We start from the raw sequence: 21,029 nt of genomic DNA, 5'->3' as shown, positions 1-21,029 counted from the left end.
TCTGTTTGTGTGTGGGTACGTGTGTATGGGTGAGAGTGTGTGTGTTCTGTTTGTGTGTGGGTGCGTGTGTATGCATCAGAGTGTGTGTTTGTGTGTGTATGGGTGAGAGAGTGTGTGTTTCTGTGTGTGTGTTTGTGTCTACGTCAGAGATATGCTTTCGGCTTATTTTTGCCTGACGGCTTGAAGGGATGATTCTTATTAGGCTATGCATTACCTCTCCTGCAGCTGCTACAAAATCTGACTGCTAGACTTTTAAGCATAACAAAAAAGGTGTCAGACCTACTGGCATATGTCTTTATGTACCTAATGACAATCTCTGGTTCTTTTCTATGGTTTTGCAAATCTATTATTCAGTTAACCAATGTATGCCTAGTGTGCATGTGTTTTTATGTGTGCATCAGTGTGCATGCCCAGTCTACATGTTTTTGAGTATGTGTGTGTGAGGGAGCATTGATGTAAATATCTGTCATAATAAATACTGTGAGCATAAAATGAACAGATGGGGTTTGCTTGACGTTTACACCACTCTTCTGCATTCAAGGACTGAGCTGTTATATATATAATACATACATTATATTTACATTAGCTGTTACCCTGCTTAAATATTTTCTTTTGAACTTACTGGCACATGAGCTTCTATTTCAATAATGACTAGCACCCATGTCATGAAACATGCATTTGGAGGATGGGGGGGCTTTCAGGTTCTTCCTGTTTCATTGGGGCTTCTGTGCGTTACATGTGTCTGGGGGACACCTCAGGCAAAGGTGTAACAGAGCAGGTTTTCTCATGGAGATATCACTTGCTCCTTGTTCTTTGTTGCTGTGCTCCATTAATAGTATAAAAGAAATTCCCCGAGACCTTTTCAGCGTTTGAATTTCCCTCATGTGATTTCCCTGCTTTGGTGAGCTCGGAGATCTCAGCAAATTAAGAAAGGTTATTTCTTGGTGGAATTCCTACATGGCGCACCTGCGGAAGATTTGTGAGAACCAGGGAGGACCGCGCAGGGAACCCCTGTGCCAGAGTGTGTCTGAGCAGGCTGCCTGAGCAGACATGTTGAAACAGCTCCTTACGAGCTTACGAGCTGCCGCATTAGCTAACCGCATATATCATTTCACCAGTCAATGATGCAGATCAACCCGTTAGGCTGTCAGCAATGTGTTTATCCTTCAGTTGAATAAATAAATGCTGCAGTCTCAGAGGTGCAGGTGTAAGATAGTCCTCATTAATATGACACCCTGGTATAAAAACCAGCTATGGCCAGCTTACAAGCTGTTTCAAAACATACAGTAGCTTGAGCTGGTCAAACCATGTTGAGTATAGAGCTGGTCTGAACTGGTGAACCAGCTCCCAGCTGTTTCTAGCTTGAGCTGTTTTTATCGGCAGGGCAGTCTGAATTTGTGGACACTCTTACTGACTCTTGAAGCTTATCTAGCACAGGGCCTAGTTATGTAACTGACCCTTCTGCTGTCCAGGCCTGTCCGGAATTTAACCCTAACCTTTGTATCCTTTGCCCCGGAGCTGAACCAACATTAAGAGAGAGACTCAGCCTGATAAAATGGACAGACACCCTCCTCCCATGCATAGCCCACCCACCTGAGGTGCGGGGGCCTGCTCATCAGCCAGCTTTGTCAATCTAAAGGTCAGCCCCTCCTGTTTCAACTCAGGCCATCTCTGCCGAACACAGTGGATTATTGTCCCGTCAGAACTGACTGTAATCAGCTGCAGGTGGTGGTCTGAGCAGCGCAGGGCCTTCTGTTTTCCTATTGCTCTGTATTTGTATTTCATTCAGTCCTTCTGAAATATGTGTACAGTATACTCTGGTTTTGCCCCATGCTAAACTCTGGTGGCGCATGTGTAGCACGCTCTGACGTGCACAGGGGGTTTTGTCCATCGTCATTCTGTACTACAAATGTGCAGTTTTTAATTTTGGTTTTCTTGGTTTTTTATATTTTATGTTGTTGTTTTTTGGGGTAGCATGTGTACGGTAGTATAAGGAGATTGCAGTGTGCAGGTTTTCATTTTTTGGATGGACAGTGAGTGACAGAGTAAACCAGAATTCTCTGACCAGGACTGCATGTGTAAAGTCTGCATACATCCACAGCAATCCTGCTGTTATCCGCACTGCATCTCCAACACTTTAAGTAGTCTCAATCTCTATCCAACCAAGGGATTCCTAGTGAGTAAGACCAGGCAGTAATGGAGCAATCAACATATCATGTTTTTCAACATGAAACCATGCAATGTGCTCAGTGGTCATGAAGGTTAGTAATGGGGAGCGGGGCCTTACCAACTCTCAATTTCAGAAAGTGACATGTTTATAGATTAGTTCCGTGGGGTCCAATTGTTTTGATGCAGCCTGATGCCTTTTTGTCATTATGTGGTAGGCCTGTGCACTGCCTCTGCCTGTTAGTTGTGAAGACTTGCCCCCGCTTCTTCTGGAGCACATCTTATTCATATCTGACATCCACCCGCTTTGTATCTGACACAGAGCCAGCCTAAAACAGATGAGTATTTCACTGCTGTCGTTCACTATCTCTCACTCCATTGTCCGTTCATGATGAACTGTTCTAGCAGGCACTGAAAAAGCCATGTTTTCTCACAGAAAAAGAGTTAGAGAAAACGTGTATCAATCAAGCGGTTGCAATGAGGCATAAAATCTTATTTTTTCCTCTGATGTAGAAAACATTAGCTTAAGTTACTGTTGCTTGACAAGTGAAATTGTCTTACCCCATTGGCAATATCTTTATATTATTTAGCAAAAAAAGATAGAAGCAACATTTTAAGTCTAAATATAAGACTATAATACTTTGAGATTGCCTTTTTTTGTTGTTTTCTGCAGTGAAGTCTGACCAGTTTGTCACTCTGATGTGAGATACTGTAGGTGTGAGATAGGTGTGCCAAATTCCAGGTCAGTTTCAAATCTTGATGACCTTGTGTAGGTGGACATATCGATTCACACCAGCTGAATCACTGGCCTGGGCATTATGGCACAATTCTGCCAAAATCTTAAACTATAACCTAAAACTATATGCAATGAGATTACAGGAAGCTGGTCTCTAAGAGCCATGACCATGATAAAGTTTATGGGGCTAGCCCTGTTACACTTTCACAGCATGACAGGGGGGTTCGGTCATAGATGGTTATCGTCTTCCATGCCCTGTGTCAGTTCATAAAAGTCTAAAGATGGAAAAGTGCAGTGTGTACAAATGTAAATCAGCTCCAACCACTTACAGTACGGCATCATTTCTTTGTTTATTCCCGTTGTGATCAATATGAAACAGAAGATGAAGGCAGTGTTCACCTGACTGCTTCATGCAGCCTGGAAAGGTGGGAATTGAAAATAGCGGGGGTCCTAACGAGGGACTGGCCAGGGTGGGTCACAGTGACTCATTGGTGTTCAGTGATCCGTGGCCCCCCCTGCAACAGTCCCCAGCTGAGGGAACAGAGGCCCAGGCAGTAAAAATGTCAAAATGTACACTCCTTCTGCACTATTTCATCAATGGGGGTGTGGTGTGGTGGCAGGGAGGGTAGCTCTCTTCCCTAATTCACTGGTGAGGGAATCCACTGGGACTGCATCCCCGTTGAGCACAGCCACTCAGAGACAACTGAGCGGTGAGGTCTCACTGACATACACAACATGCTCATTATCATGTTAGAGAAACATCCAGGGACAGAGTTTATGTGAATTGTAAATGGGCCAGAGAAGAGGGGAAAGGTCAGTAACTGCCTGCTCTGTACCGGCACACGAGCGTAATTACTCAGACACTACACAGGGCCGGCTCTGCTTGCTTACCGCCACGGCCCCGTTGTGGCTATTCAGCGGCTGTCAGGTCGGTGTGCGGGGAGCCTGAAAGCCCCTGTTCAGAGCCCGGAATGAACAATGGCACTTTCATCCGTACTTTTTTCTACGAGTAAGGTGGGGGGGAGCGAGTGTCTTATCTAACGCTTCTACTGGGGGGACCAGGTGCAATGCGTGTCAGTCTCAGGAGTGTGCGAGTGGCACTGGTCAAAGGGGAGGGGAGGAAACTCTCAGTCAAGAGAGTCAATTATCTACTGTATTATATACTGTGTATTATATACTGTATAATGATTCTCCAAGCTGCATAAACAATGAATAATGCGATGTACAGTATGTGGTAAGGGAATGTATTGAAGTGGAATCGAATCCAGCCATGTTCTGGGTGGTATTGCAGTTCTCCGTTGTGGACACTAGATGGGGTAATCCTAACATAGCACAGTCTCATAAGTTATTAATGTCATAATGTTGTCACATTACTTCTCCACTGCTCCATTTTTTGGTAGACATATTATTTTCCCATAAGGGGCCAGGCTTGAAGATGACTCCTAAATCATAAAGATGAGGCACATGATTTAGGTCTCGGTTCAATAAGGGGAAGGGTCTCACTCTGGTATGGTATCACAATTCCTCTGCCTTTTTCCTTGCCTTTTCCAGACTGGTGACTGGTGGCCTGTGTGTTGGCAGGGAGTAATGTCTCTGTTCAGGGTCCTGTGCAATACATGAATGCTGTTAAAACCAGCCACACTCAGTGTTCACTTGTGCTTATGTCATTCATAGTGTTACTATCTGCCTCGGCCGGGGGCTCAAGAGGAATGCATGGCTGCTCTTTGTTCCAGCCAGAACTGTGTGCTTTTATTCTTGAAGGAGCAGCTTCATGGATAAATCTATATACTTCCACCCATCTACCTACATACTGTATATATCTTTTGCCTTTGCTGACTGGACCTCTCAGGAGTCATATGCCATGGGCCCTTGGTAAGCTCTTTGAATTGTCAATTGAACACAGTCAGTTGACATCACTTGACATAAATATTATTCCAATTGGTAACAAACTCACATTTGTGGATCTCAAGACATAAACACCAAATTAAGGTAAACTCAGCAACTCTTGAACATGGAATCTCCAATGTATAACAAAAATATGTACATTAACACCTCTATCTGTGTCTGTCTGCTGGTACCAGCACATCTCTAAAAACAACAATTCATCATAGGTGTCTGCGGCATATGGGATCGGAGCCAGGCTTTATTGCTCCCTCTGTGAGGTTGCCGGCATCACCAGCATTTCTCTTCTGTGTCCATGAGAACCTGGAAGCCAACAGTGGTTGATGATTGACCAACACTGGCCCGGTTTTCTGAACATGGAATCTCCAATGTATGACAAAAATATGTCCATTAACACCTCTATCTGTGTCTGTCTGCTGGTACCAGCACATCTCTAAAAACAACAATTCATCATAGGTGTCTGTGGCATGTGGGATCGGAGCCAGGCTTTATTGCTCCCTCTGTGAGGTTGCCGGCATCACCAGCATTTCTCTTCTGTGTCCATGAGAACCTGGAAGCCAACAGTGGTTGATGATTGACCAACACTGGCCCAGTTTTCTGAACATGGAATCTCCAATGTATGACAAAAATATGTCCATTAACACCTCTATCTGTGTCTGTCTGCTGGTACCAGCACATCTCTAAAAACAACAATTCATCTTTAAGGAGTTCAAAGCAATCATCTGTCAGATGGGCTTGTCATGGCAAAATTAATGTTCCATTCCTCAGTGAGAAGTAATTGTTGTTGAGTGGAAATCACTGGACTAACAATTCTGAGCTGTGCACACGTCATAGTTGTGGCATGTTCTCATGGATTTCCATTATTTAAATAAGCGGAGTTCACACGGAACTAAAATGGGAGTATACTGTATAGACCCACCTTCCCAGCCTCCCACTGTCGGTCTCTGTCGAGCTGCTTGGAGCCACCTGCCGTGCAGCTGTGGCAGACATAGGAAGTTGACTCATAGGTGTCTCTGTGGCATGTGGGATCAGAGCCAGGCTTTATTGCTCCCTCTGTGAGTTTACTGGCATCACCAGCATTTTTCTTCTGTGTCCATGGGGACCTGGAAGCCAACAGTGGTTGATGATTGACCAACACTGGCCCGGTTTTCTGAACATGGAATCTCCAATGTATGACAAAAATATGTCCATTAACACCTCTATCTGTGTCTGTCTGCTGGTACCAGCACATCTCTAAAAACAACAATTCATCATAGGTGTCTGTGGCATGTGGGATCGGAGCCAGGCTTTATTGCTCCCTCTGTGAGGTTGCCGGCATCACCAGCATTTCTCTTCTGTGTCCATGAGAACCTGGAAGCCAACAGTGGTTGATGATTGACCAACACTGGCCCAGTTTTCTGAACATGGAATCTCCAATGTATGACAAAAATATGTCCATTAACACCTCTATCTGTGTCTGTCTGCTGGTACCAGCACATCTCTAAAAACAACAATTCATCTTTAAGGAGTTCAAAGCAATCATCTGTCAGATGGGCTTGTCATGGCAAAATTAATGTTCCATTCCTCAGTGAGAAGTAATTGTTTTTGAGTGGAAATCACTGGACTAACAATTCTGAGCTGTGCACACGTCATAGTTGTGGCATGTTCTCATGGATTTCCATTATTTAAATAAGCGGAGTTCACACGGAACTAAAATGGGAGGATACTGTATAGACCCACCTTCCCAGCCTCCCACTGTCGGTCTCTGTCGAGCTGCTTGGAGCCACCTGCCGTGCAGCTGTGGCAGACATAGGAAGTTGACTCATAGGTGTCTCTGTGGCATGTGGGATCAGAGCCAGGCTTTATTGCTCCCTCTGTGAGTTTACTGGCATCACCAGCATTTTTCTTCTGTGTCCATGGGGACCTGGAAGCCAACAGTGGTTGATGATTGACCAACACTGGCCCAGTTTTCTGTGGGAATGACGCAGGGTTGGAGAATTTCCTGTTTAGTCCTGCACTCTGCGCTGGACGGCTGGGGCTCTGTTCGTCTCGCTTGGTTGGATTGATCGAAGGTGTGACTGCCCTACTGGAGAAGGCACAATAGCAAGAAGTGGCGTCCTGAGCCGACCACAGGTTAACATTTGTTTCTGACGGTTGAGAGACTGGCTGTGGGTGACACTTCCCTTTTTGCCCGAGTTCCGGCAAACTGGGTTGATTTCCCACCTCTGTGTGTCCTTCAGAACAGAAGGAAGCAACCCGCAAAGTAAGTCTGCCCTGGGTAAAGCTGTGAGCCACCGCTTGCAGCCATTTGCTGAGAAATATGAAAAAGCATTTATGGTAATAAAGGAAGAGCATAATGAGAAAGTGCATATAGTATACAATATAAATAAAGTGTTAATGTACCCTGGGGTTGCAGTGCATTTCAGGTGCTTTTCAGAAGTCAGTTTTAAAAAGAAATGTTTTAATAGGCTAATTGTGCTTGAGTTGCACATGAGGGTAATTGCTTTGCCTCTCAACATTAATTTAATGGCAGCGCTCACTTACTTCAACTTCCTGCATCCTTGACCTCATTTCATTTTCTTCATCATCCAGTTAGTAAGTACAGCTATAAAACATGCAGAAAGCATATGCACCCCATCTGTAAGAACTGTTTTGTTTTGGTTTGTTCTGCCTCTTTGTCATTGTGTAAAGGAGTGAAGTTGAAAGGGAGAGTGAAAGGAACCATGAGTCTGCAAATGTGTAATTAGTGGGAGGGCCTTTTAGTTCACAACACACGCCTAAACGAAAACAGGCCTTCAAAATGCTGTAATTCTCTGGGGTGTTCTGTGTAAAGTCATTTATATTTTTGCATGATCTTGCAAAATTTCCTGAAAAACAAGACCCTCTGTACCCACCCACTTAACTTTGAATTTGCCTAACCCTTGAGAAGTTTAAGTATTTCCTGCGGTGGAACTGTGCACTTTCCCTATGACAAACTGCTGTGACAGGATTCTACAATCTTCATAATAATAATATTCTTATGATAAACAGTCATGTCCAGAACACCTTGTGGGATATTAGCCGTGTTTAACTTCCTTCCATAACAGGGTCCTGGGACCTCTCAGCAGGCATTCTGGGAGCTATTTGCATGGATCTGCACCATATTTATGCATGGGCTTACCTGGGCTGGGGTGGAGGGAATCTTTTGTCAAGAGTAAGGGGGGCTTTGGGGTCTGAGGGAAAATAATAATCACAATTATCAAGATTAATTTAAAGATAGAATTCCTGTCTGTACCAAGGCCTACACTCCACTGGTGAGAGTACTGCCCTATTTCCATGTCAGCCAACTCAAAGCTAGTTACCTAGCTCCTGTGCTATTAATAATATTCTGCTCAGAAGGGCAAAGGTAATAAATACATCTACTGATTGTATGATGCAGGCCTTTTGTGTACACAGGAAATATCCAGTGGGATATTCTGTTTTCTACTACCTGTGAATAAAGACAAAAAACTAATTTAAGCAAATGTTTGCCTGCTGGATCAAAGTAATAACATTCTCTTTTGCTAGCTGTTAGATGAACTAGCTTCCTAGCTTCTGTCAGTTGTCTAAAAAACAGCCATGGAGCCAATTCATCAACTCTGCTAGTTGGGCAGTACAAGTGGAATGGCTAGCAACATTAGCCCCGCTAGCTAGCTGGCTAGCAAGCAATGGGTTCTTAATCAGTTCTTAACTTGTTCAAGTTAGATTTTAGTTAGTTTATTTTTCCATGACCTCTGAGCTACTTCAGTCCCCTTCCTCACATAGGCAGTTTTTGTTTTCCAGTTTTGTTTTTTAGGTGGTTTTTGAGCCCCCGGCTCTGATCAGATCAAGCAGCTCCTCCACTAGGAGCCCTAGGCTGAGAAAAAGCCCATCATGGAGCCTTGCCGTCGAAGGGCAGGCACACTATCAGCAGTGGAGTAGCTCATGGGCAGATTAATGCTGCAGTTATATTTTCAGAGCTCCCATACAGCACCGGCAGAAAAGAATGACAAGTCACTGTCTGATTTATTGGTCAGTAATGAGCACAATTTTTTGGTGTGTCTCTGCAATGGCCAAGCTTATTAACAAGAGACATTGAGCCAGTTTCCTGGGTCTATTAATCTTCATTAAATTCCATTGTGAGGTCAGAGCTCATGCACTGCTGGGATACTGGTTGCCAGTCTGTGGCTGTGAGATTCACGCAGCTCCCCCATAGAGGGTGATGGCGTAGATATCTGTTGGTAACTGTGACAAACACCAGGTATGGAAGAATGTGCTCATCAGTGGCAGACAGACCTCATCAGGCTGACTGCCGTGGGCCAGAGTGATGGACAGCCATCACTGCTGCTGTCAGACTGAACCATGCGGCCTGTCCCAGTCAGTCAAGTGCTGCTCTGATCTTGGATTGTTGGAAGAGTCTGAAGCCAACCGTGCTACTTAAGGTTAAGTGCACGAGTAGGCTGTTTCAGTCAAATTAAATCTTATCTTTCGCAGTGTCAACAAGAGGCAGTGGTGAAGAAATCATTTTCTTTGTTATTTACATGTGTGACAAGAAACACTTGGCCAAGATGAGATTTGAACCAAGGCCTCTCACAAAAATGAACCCTTTGAGCTAATAGCTTAAATCACCCCTAGCTCAGGGCATGTCGTTATATTGAACCTGTGGGTTGTGTCACCAGGGTGTTGTCACTGAAACCTGGTACAAGGCCTTCACTTTACTGCACCGCACTGCACTGTGCTTACTCATGAACTAGCATAGCTACACCTGCGGGTTCTGTAATATTGCCCTGTTTCACTCATACCATACTGCACATGATTAGATTGGAAGTTTTAATCTTTTAGGCTTAGTTGTGTGTGGTGGTGTGGTGTAGTTTTGTGTTGAGATTTAAACAGGGAAGCACAGGAATAGGCACACCCAGAGCTTAACATCTTAAATGCAAACTCTTTACTGGAGTTTTGTGATTTGTGTTGTGTGTAAGAAAGCATGCATTTAGGTGGATGAACTTTGTCAGATAGGAAGAGATTAGAATGTTGTGAGACTCAACTCTCACTCATTGAGAAGCAATGTCTTCCTCAAAATCCCACACATTCCAAGGACCCTTGGAAGTGTTTTAGATACATTATTTCAGTTCTTAATTTTTTCACTATTGGGGCATTACACCTCTGATGTCAGTTTTGGATATTTTTCAGTAAAATATTAATCACAATACATTTCTTCAATCACGTTACTTGGTATTTCTTTTTTTAATGACATTTACTTTTAGTTTTGAGAGTACACCTGGCACTGAAAGGTTAGGAAAATGCTAGTTGTTTTTGAACCAGGCTTTGTTTTTGAAGTGGACTTCCTGGTCTTGTTGAGAGATGTTGCTCATAAGAGCCAGTGCAGTTGGCTCCAGTTTATGTTTTTCAGCCACCCAAGTCAATAATTCTTTCCCACAAGAAAATGTATCGTTTGTGGACGAATCAGGGACAGTTTGTGTCACTGTATCTCACATGCTGAGTCACCACTCACCACTCAGATTCTGCTGGACTCCAAGCCCATTGAAGGGCCCCCCTTTCCCCTAGTGTACAGCCTCTGGTTCCAATTTGTACAACATGGCCGCACCCAAAAACCGCAGTTCTGTGCTGCCAAATGCTTTTCGAAGGCCCATGGAAAATCATTGGATTTTCACAGACACTTGGTCCATATTTTTGTAAAGTCTATAGTTTGGACAAAATATGTTTTATTATTGGCTTTTGGATTTGGGGATTAACACTTTACTCTTACGTATTTTGATACATTTTTATATATATATATATCCAGTGGTGGCCAAAATTATTAGAGCACTTGGCATTTTAAGAGGTTTCAGTTGTTTTTGTTGAATTGGCCATTAAAATACCCATAAAACAAATTAAATATCTACAAAGTCATCATTATGCTCTATAAACCATAGAATAGAGCCATCATAAGGAGATTTACGTCATTTTCCATACAAAAAACAAGCTAGGCCTATTTCACTGTCAATGTCACACAATCATGTTCCTTCACAGAAGAAGCCAAATTACCTGTGTAATCATTGTCAGGTGTGATCGTGGTTAAATTGATGGTAATGCAAGAGTCTTAGGACACAGATGTGTGATTCTTTTGAATGTACAAGGCCTATCCTGCTCATTAAGTGATTGATAACATCAGGGTTTTGTCACTGAGGCCACACCACCAATTGGTATAAATTCAAAGCCTCTAGAAGTAGTCTTGAAGCACATGTTGCTCTTTGAACATGGCTAAGGTGAAGAAGGAGCTAACGAGTGAGCAACGGGTTCAAATAAAGGCCCTTTTTGATGCTGGCTGGAGTTACCACCGCATAGCCAAGGACTTGAGATGCAGTCCAAGCACTGTAAAGTACACTTTAGACCGCCATGATGCCACCAATTCACACCAGAACCGAAAGGGGAGAGGTAGAAAAAAGAAACTTTCAGACAGACAAGTGAAGCATCTCAAAATTCTCAGTCTTAAGGACTGAAGAAAGACCTCACGAGATCAACACCACAATGACTAATGGTGCAACAGGGTCTTCAAGAACTGTGCATCGGAAACTGGGAGAAGAAGGACTTGTTGGCAGAATAGCAGCAAAGAAATCATTACTGAGAGAAAAATATAGTGAAACGCCAGAAATTAGCAAAAGAACACAAGAAATGGACAAAGGAAGATTGGTATAAAGTGTTGTGGACTGATGAGTCCAAGTTTGAACAGTTTGGCAACAAGCGAAGAGTATATGTTCAAAGGAGGCAGGGGGAGCGATATAAAAATGAGTGTCTCTTGCCAACAGTTAAACACGGAGGGGGTAGTATTACGGTGTGGGGTGCCATTTCAGCCTCAGGAACAGGTGACTTAGTGAAAATTGATGGCATCATGGATAACAAAGTATACCACAACATTCTGGTGAGGCACGGAGTACCATCTGGGAGTTGTCTTATTGGGCCTGGATTTATTTTCCAAGAGGGCAATAACCCTAAACATTCTTCTAACTTTTGCCGGAACTACCTGCGACAGAAGGAATCTGCTGGAACATTGAAAATGATGGACTGGCCCCCTCAAAGTCCGGACCTCAACCCCATCGAGCAAATTTGGGGCAAGTTGGACAATAAACTGGACAGATCTATTGTACATTCAAAGGAAAGCCTTTGGCTTGAGTTGCAGAAGGCATGGGATAACATTAGTGTTGACTTTCTCAGGAGATATATTGACACTATGCCAGAGAGATGTGCTGCTATAATTGCTGCAAAAGGTGGACATACCAAATATTAAAGTTAAAAGTGGATAAAAACAGTAGGACTCACTTCATCTGATATTTGTTGTGCTCAGAGCAACCATCTGCATGTTTCATGAACATTATGAAATAAAATCATGTTTTGGAGGCAAGAAAAGGTCAATATTTTCAGATCTGTCAGGTGTTCTAATAATTTTGGCCACTCTGTGTGTGTATATATATATATATATATATATATATATATATATATATATATATATATATATATATATTCCTAAAACCTGGCACAAGTCAGGGGATACAAGTCGCTGGTGTTTACCCCAAGAACCAAATATTATTTTTTCTTGGAACCTACCATAGTGTTCAGTGATGATTATACACTAAACACAATGAAGATAAATCAGAAACCAAGTACTATTCAAGTATTTATCTCATGTAATATTGGGTCATGTAGATGAAAATAAGTAAACAGATAACAGTGTATTGTGAAAACAAAAATAATATTTTATTTCTTCACTCATTAAACCATTCCATATGGTTTGAAGTTCATTCCAAAGAGATTTATTTATTTTGGTCTGGGATTTGCTCAATGGTATTAAGGTCTATGGGATTAATGCCATACCTTTACCCCAATGTAATTGTGGGAATGATTTTTTTGTTTGCCTGCAATAGTATTGTTCAATGACAAACGCGGTGGTGTATAATCATCACTGCACACTACTGTACTTTACAAGGGATAAAGGGATATTTCAGTATAAATAAAATAAACATATTTTGACATCCAAGACACTTGTATTATATATAAAAATAAAATACTTCTGCTGGGTCTCAGGAGGTTAGCAAAGAAATGTGATTAATCCACAAACCTTTCCCTTGCTCCTAATCATATCTGTAAAACTCAATTGTACTTGAGCACATATTTCAAGAAAACTATTTTTTTAATTAATTAATTAATTTTAACTTAATTTCTACAGCAGGGTTCTCATCATGCTCAACAAAGATGACATACAAACATGAACACATACACATTTAAATCAGAAATGGCTGTTGTTAATATTGTCTATGTACAAATCAAAATCTGCAGCAGGGCTAAAGCGCAGGGTAACCATGTCTATTCATCCACCCATTCATCCATCTATCTAGGAAGAGTCTCTCTGCCACTTTTGCCTTCATATTTGTAATTAAGAGTATAATGAGTTTGTTGGCGAGCTGAAATGGCCCATTGCTTCTGTCCTCTGTTAATAACACTTTCTTCCTATCGGTTGGGGATTAAGCTAATTGTGCTTACTGGCAACAGAATTAGTAGCTGCATTACATAGAAGCATTCTTCAACTACTTGTGCCAGATGGCCATGATTCTGTTTAGAAATGGTGTACATTATATTACATTAATGGCATTTGGCAGACGCTCTAATCCGGAGCGACGTACAGTTGATTAGACTAAAGATGAGACAATCCTCCCCTTGGGCAATGCAGGGTTAAGGGCCTTGCTCAAGGGCCCAATGGCTGTGCACATCTTATTGTGTCTACACCGGGATTTGAACCACCGAACTTGTGGGTCCCAGTCATCTATGGAGTACATATCTGTTGGTAACTGTGACAAACACCAGGTATGGAAGAATGTGCTCATCAGTGGCAGACAGACCTCATCAGGCTGCCGTGGGCCAGAGTGATGGACAGCCATCACTGCTGCTGTCAGACTGAACCCTGCGGCCTGTCCCAGTCAGTCAAGTGCTGCTCTGATCTTGGATCATAGAAGGGTACCCTTTTCCCCTAGTTCACAGCCTCTGGCTCCAATTTGTACAACATGGCCGCACCCAAAAACCGCAGTTCTGTAGTGTCAAAATGCTTTTCGAAAGCCCATGGAAAATCATTGGATTTTCACAGACACTTGGTCCATATTTTTGTAAAGTCTATAGTTTGGACAAAATATGTTTTATTATTGGGTTTTGGATTTGGGGCTTGTTAAATAGTAGGGTGTCGAGGGTCTTTTAGGTTGGCACAAAAGATAGCTGTGAGGCAGATGTGACGTTTTCTTGGTATTTATTTTTCCACAACCAGGTGTTGAGGCATCCAAAATGCAAGAAAATGCAGAAAAATGATAAAAAGGAAATAAAGGAAATTTTTTTTTAAAAAATGGCTACATCAGCCAAACCAAAGTACTTGAATAAAGTCAGTAATAACTAATAACTAATAACTAATAAATAATAACTAATAACTAATAAATAATAAATAATAAATAATAAATAATAAATAATAAATAATAAATAATAAATAATGAGACCATACCTCACACAACTGAGGGATGAGGAGAACCTAGGCATTGGTTCATTCTTCATAGAGATCTCTCCACAAATGCAATGCCTTCCTTTTGAACAGGAAGGCATGACCACCCCAAATTGGCACACACCATGACATTCCATAAACACAGGGGTGTTTACTGATCACAACACAAATATGTATTAAACATTTAAAAAGGGTACCTATTACTCAAACACTACACCAGGCCTTTATGTTTAAAACACTACATGGACACATGCCATTAAACTTACCGTAAGTGTTCGACAACACAGAATTGATTTTATGATAACGCAAATGCGCAGATCGCGAACGTACCCAACCATATAGCCGTCTCAGGACGGGAGCGCGCTTCCCTAGAAGCACCAGGAAGAGAGCCAGCCGATATGGCGGTAAGAAGCTATGCCTATACCAAGCACGGTATATTAAATAAATAACTTATTTAACTTACTCACAGACATTGTCCAAAGGCACATATCTTTTGGGTTAACATGCATATTTTATCCGAGCACAACCGTATTTGCAGAAACGCGTGAATAATTTAAGGAATGAAACTAATGCGTGCGAAATGTTTGGCGAGTTCTAAATGCATGTATGCACCCATACGTTTATACTCACGCGAACTCAACATTCAACACATAACACATCTCACAATACAAATGAATAAACGTGAAGGGAACATGTGCATTTTATGAACGCAAGTCCATAATTTATAAAAAGCGCATATTAGAATTCAGTGCGGCCACAATAAGGACGCGTGAGGACGCACCAGTAAGCCGCGGCACACTTTACTCTTACGTATTTTGATAAAATTATATTTTTTATAAAATTATATATATATATATATATATTCCTCCACAACGCTGTAAGAGACTCATTGCAAGTTATCGCAAACGCTTGATTGCAGTTGTTTTTTCTCCGTTAATAATAATAACCTTCAATAAGAAATAAGAACCTCCACCTCACGCTCACGACTACTGTCTGTTCTGGCTCCACGGTGGTGGAATGAACTCCCCGTTGAGGTCAGAACTGTAGAATCTCTCCCCACCGTCAAGCGCAAACTGAAGATGCACCTCTTCAAGCAGCACCTCTCCCCGTCCCTCACCTACCTCCCTGTGCACCTTAATTGTTGTCTTTCTGTGATTTACTTTGTGTATCTGTATTTTTAGTTGGCTAGGTAAGCAGTGTTTGGATAGTTAGGTTTGGTCGCTTTGTTTGTTTGTTTGTTTGTTTGTTTGTTTGTTTGTTTGTTTGTTAAAAAAAAAAAAAAAATTCAAATAGGCCCTGGTCCTTATCTTTGTTGTACAGGTAGCAGTTGAAATTGTACTTCCCTCTAGGGTCTTTCAGCGCACTTATGGGTATGCACTTTGTTGTACGTCGCTCTGGATAAGAGTGTCTGCCAAATGCGATAACAGTGTATTGTGAAAACAAAAATAATAGTCTATTTTGGAGAAAAAAGTAAATATCTAGCCTTTGTGGCCATACCTTAACCACTACGCTGTACGTATGTACCAAATGTTTTCATAAAATAATGTTTGAAAAATATGTATTTTTCATGTGTACAAATAAAGCAGATGCCTTCTTAAAATATGCATACCTATTACTTTACTCTATGAGTGGGACATATGCTGACACTGCAAATGCCAACATAGTCTTCAATTTTTAAAACTGTACACCTGGATAATACTGCTTTACTTCCCAGAGAGCCGCCAGTGTTTCTTTGTGCAAAACAGCACCATCCTTTGGCTGCAATGTGTAGAGAATAGCTATTTAAGTGTGCATTGTTTTTCTGTCTTGCCATGTCACCACAGAACTCAGCGGGCAGCCGGCCTGTGACCAGTGCAGGCCAGAGTACGAGGGCTCCAACTGCGACAAGTGCAGGGATGGATATTACAACTCGGACAGCATCTGCCTGCCCTGCGAATGCAACGGGAATGCCGACCCTGTGACCTTCCCCCGTCTGTGTGACCCAGACACGGGTCACTGCCAGAGCTGCGTCAACAACACCGCCGGGGCCCACTGCGAGCTCTGTGCCCGCGGCTTTTCTGGGGACGCCCTCAACCACACCTGTGCCCTCATTGGTATGGGCGAGGGGATCGGGGGGAAGGGGCTTACACTGCTGCTGAGGAGAGGGCTTAAAGCAGGGCACACTGCTGGATATGCATAGCGCCCAAAAATATCAGCAGTATCATCTGTAATTTCCTGTTGTCATCATGCAAAATGATTATTCTGTTCTCTGTTATCCAGATCTATTTCCGGGTTATTATTGGATCAACATTTGCATAGCGGAAGCCTGTAGGGGAAGCTCAGATTTCTGCTTTTCACAAGAAGCATCACTTGTGAATTCACCACTCCTCTGACCTTGATTTGACTAGTTCAGCTTTATGTCTGCTGATGCAGCCCAGCAATAAGGAAGGACCCAGAAGTAAACAGTCTTGTTGCAGAGCTTTTGCATTTTCATAGTCATAGTCAAATTATGTTATGGAGACATTTGTTCCCACCGTAGTGATCTGTACACTGTACGATATCTGTATCCCTAAAAACTTGTCTTTACCATTTTCTTTCAGATGTAAAGACCCTTCCTGCTCCAGATCTCACCACAGTAACGACAACAGCCCCCAGTGTCAAGACCACCAGCACTGCTGCTTCCCCCATGGGAACCATGACCTCCGTGGCCAACTCCACCGGCCTGCGGACGGCAGCCACCACGGCCCTGCCCCCCAGCCTGGGCAGCCCCCTGGAGAACAGCACCTCCACCGTCACGGAGGTCTCCTGGACCCAGTTCAACATCATCGTCCTGGCCGTCATCATCGTGGTGGTGGTGCTGCTCATGGGCTTCGTGGGCGGGGTCTACACCTACCGCGAGTACCAGAACCGCAAGCTCAACGCTCCCTTCTGGACCATCGAGCTGAAAGAGGACAACATCAGCTTCAGCAGCTACCATGACAGCATCCCCAATGCCGACGTGTCAGGCCTGCTCGAGGATGAGGCCACGGAGGTGGCCCCGAACGGACAGCTGGCCCTTTCCGCTCCCATGAACATGTACAAGGCTTAGGGCCCGGGCATCACTCTGCAGGGTGAGCTGGGTCAGAAAAGGCAAGGGGGTGAGGTTTTCTCTGGCTATTTTTCATATAGACAGAGAGGCTTGGACTGTGTTCCTGCCTATGTTGAAATGTCTTGGAGACAAACGAAAAATATTATGTTCATATATTTGGAGTAATGGTGTAATGCCCGGAAGAATTGTGACTTGCATAAAAAGGCATGTGAACACTGCCTAAGGGAGGGGCTCCAATGTGACATAATGGAAGGCTTGACAACTGTGCTGTTAGTTTTTTTGCATTTGAGGGGGAATTTTTTAGTTTAGTTACATCCCTCCCCTACCCTGCACCAGAAGCTATTGGATGTACTCGAGGTGGAGACAATGACTCAGATATGGCAAAACAGTAACTGAATGTTGGAAGGGGTGGAACAGAACTCAGAGTGAATATGTGAATGAACAACAAGCAGAGAGAAACTCAACAAGTGTATTGAATGTGTGCTTTTCCCTGGTCTGGAGAGGACACATGAGATGCTGTTGCTACTTGCAGGAGCCATAGGTGTTGGCGGACTTAGACCAGACCCCAAAGGTGCTGGCACAAAGGGAGGAGCACAAGCACCACTGGGTCAGGACAGCCCCAGGGATGGAGATTATAGAGTTTGTGTGCAGCTGGACTCACGCACAAACCTTTCCACACACAAACACACACACTCACACACACACACACTGATAGAGAAGAAAGGGTGTCTTCATATAATTTCAGGTGTAATGTCATAGGTTCAGGAGCAGGTTGACCACTTATGTTCTTGAACACTGTTTTGAAATGGCAGTCAACCAGAACGTAAAAATGGAATTCATTCAGTACAATGTGAACAGTTCTGTCTGTTGTTGCTGCAGATCACCCTGGTTAGTAGGGGTGTTTTGGAACCTGAATACCGTATTCAAGAAAGATATTCTAAATGAGCAATTGATGGGAAATAAATAAAGCACGCATTTGTCTGCAACCACCACCCACCCACCCTGCTTCCAAATATGGATATAAATGTTTCATTTTGTTTGTTGAACAGATGCAGATTGTGTTGTCTCTGCACATGGATAGTGTTTAGGAATATTTTGAGTAGCTATGATTTTTTTAATTTAGCTAAGAAGTTTAAGGTGACCCCATTAAAGGGAAAATGTTTGGATAAGGTGTGGCTATAGGGTGGCTTCTGGAGGACAGAACAGATTAGATGAGGTCATGTGACCTTATGGCTGACATCGCAATTGTTCAGTCTCAAAGCTCAAAGTTCAGTCTGTGCTTAACACAGACAGGAATACAGTATCTTTACAGCTCCAAAAATAAAGTTGCACATATTAAAAAGGAAAAACATGTTTTAGTGTTAAACTTGAGCTGGCAATAACTCTTAATGGTGTTATAGTTTTGTTTAGTTTATTTGACTTTTTATTTATTGATTTATTTTTATTGCATTTGTCTTTTGAGTATAGTAACTGTACACATCAGTGGATTGGATATGTTTTGTTAATGGCTTGCTTAGGACATAGATTACTCGGCTAATTGCAAACTAAAAAGCTGAACCTGTTTTATTGTATCATTCTCACTTTTATCAGAAGGATATTTCTGTCACACACAGACAGTGTGACAGTGACAGCGGCAGTGCTGGCAGCATTGAGAAGTCTTTGTTTGGAAATACCAGATAAGCCGGTTGGTACAGTAGTAAATTATCTTTCCTGGTTACTGTCCAATTCCAAATGCAATCATGGCCCTGCGGTTTCTGCTTCCCTGCATGAGTCAGTGTCTGGGGCCCTCTTTACCGCCTCAGTCCATAAGCAATTCAGCCAATGTGTTACCAAGGTGGTGTAGGGGTTCTTTTTCACGGTGCTCTTGCCAGCAGGTTCCAGCTCCCTGATGTAAAATCCAGCTATGACTAGCTTGAAATTACCAGCTGCCAGCTGTTTCAAAACATAGCTTGAGCTGGTCAAATAATGTTGAGTATTGAGCTGGTCTAAACTGGATAACCAGCTACCAGCTGTTTGGAAACCTAGCCTGAGCTGATTTTTTCAGCAGGGCTTTTAAGACTGGTGATATGATTTTTACCCCGCACTTCCCCGCATTGTGAAACATGAAGTTTCTGGACCCATTGCCTGTCAGCCGCAGTCTGTCCCACCCCTGCAATAACGTGGCTCATGGAATGGTTAAGCTAAATAAGTAAGGAACCTCACTCCTCAGGTAGTTCCCCTTTCTCTATCATATTTATAACTGTAAATAAGAATTGGACATTGTACAGACAGATGTAAATAAGAGGATGGTATTGTACAGGTTGAGTGCAGTGAATCCACAGACAACAAGCCCTGGTACATTTCCAGGGCCCCCAAACTTGGGGTGGGGAGCTGAGAGACAAAAGAATAGAGAGACATTGGGAGAAGTTGTCAAACTCTTTTACCTGTGGCCTCATCCCTTCTCTTTACCCACCCACCACCATGAACTAACATAAGAGAGATTTTACCAAAACCCTTCCTGTTGTTCTCAGTGAAAAACAAGATGTATATATTATGAGCGAATGATATAGCATATACTGTATTTAATAAAAAGAAATGTGGGTTTCATTGCTTTGTTTCAGTGTTTTACTCTGGTCTGTCGAAGCTGCAATGTTGTCTCCAATTTTGTTTGAGTAAATATCAATTTCCAGGGGCGCTGGCCTGTTCCTGGTCTGTGCCTCACCTGGTCGGATTGTTTTAAAAGTGTTTCTAAAGGAAGTGACAGTACACCAATATGTAGTGGTCTGATTGTAAAATGGGTTGTCACTGTCGGGGAGTCTGGAGGCATGTTCTCCCATGAGATAATTTTTTCTGAAAATGAAAAGGTGGTTAATTTTCATGACTTCTCAGAGTATAAAAATACTTCATTCAACAATTACATGGCTGCCTTGGATGCTGTTTTCCAGCCTTAATATAAAATGTGCAGCCAATTGAATACCTATCTAATAGCATTTTTTAAAACTTTTTAACATTGGAAATGCTCCAAATTATAATTTTACCTGTCATTGTGCTTAACATAGCTACCTAGTTAATGTTAGCCAACTCATTTCAGTGCACATAAAAATTTTATAATAGAGAAAATTAAATAATAAATAAATAACTACTGCTCCCTAAGACTGCGTATGGTATTCTCATTTGTTCAGATTAATGTATTACACCTAGGTTTACTGTAACATATATTTATTTATAAATATGAAAACATAACCCATCACAACATGTATTATTTGGTATTGTAATGTTTTTACATACACTTATAATGTGTAATCTAAATGTGTCCCAAAGTTTATTTATTGTTTATTCATTTGTTGTATTTAATACAAAACTTAAACACTTCAAATCAACATGAAACCAAGGCTACATTACAGAATAAGCACAGTAAACCAAGGAACATTTCCTTGAGAGAAAACATAAAATATTACAGCAGATACAGTATTAAATCTGTATATGACTATTAAATCTGTCCACTTGTTGCGGCATGATATTCAATGACTCACAGTAGCTCTCAATCAGTCAATATTTATTTGAATAGCGCTTTTAATAAAGGGGCTTTGTCACAAGTATGCCTAGGGCAACAGGAAAACAAGAAACCTTGAGCAGAACCTGAGCGAACTCATCTGCCGCTGGTTGACATC

General features: G+C 42.3%; 1 protein-coding gene across 1 annotated transcript in view; it reads left to right on the top strand.

Annotated features, from left to right (window-relative positions):
* si:ch211-158d24.2 (multiple epidermal growth factor-like domains protein 9) overlaps positions 1-19,965 on the top strand; it is a 101,792-nt gene extending 81,827 nt beyond the window's left edge. Inside the window, exons 5-6 of the mRNA XM_061259792.1 lie at positions 16,136-16,405; positions 16,892-19,965. Coding sequence (XP_061115776.1) covers positions 16,136-16,405; positions 16,892-17,379 — 758 coding nt within the window. The 3' untranslated portion in view covers positions 17,380-19,965. The remainder of the gene's footprint in view (positions 1-16,135; positions 16,406-16,891) is intronic.
* Positions 19,966-21,029: the final 1,064 nt, after the last annotated feature.

Source organism: Conger conger, chromosome 11 (assembly GCF_963514075.1).
Source record: "Conger conger chromosome 11, fConCon1.1, whole genome shotgun sequence".
Taxonomy (NCBI): domain Eukaryota; kingdom Metazoa; phylum Chordata; class Actinopteri; order Anguilliformes; family Congridae; genus Conger; species Conger conger.
This window is presented reverse-complemented; position numbering and strand designations above follow the sequence as displayed.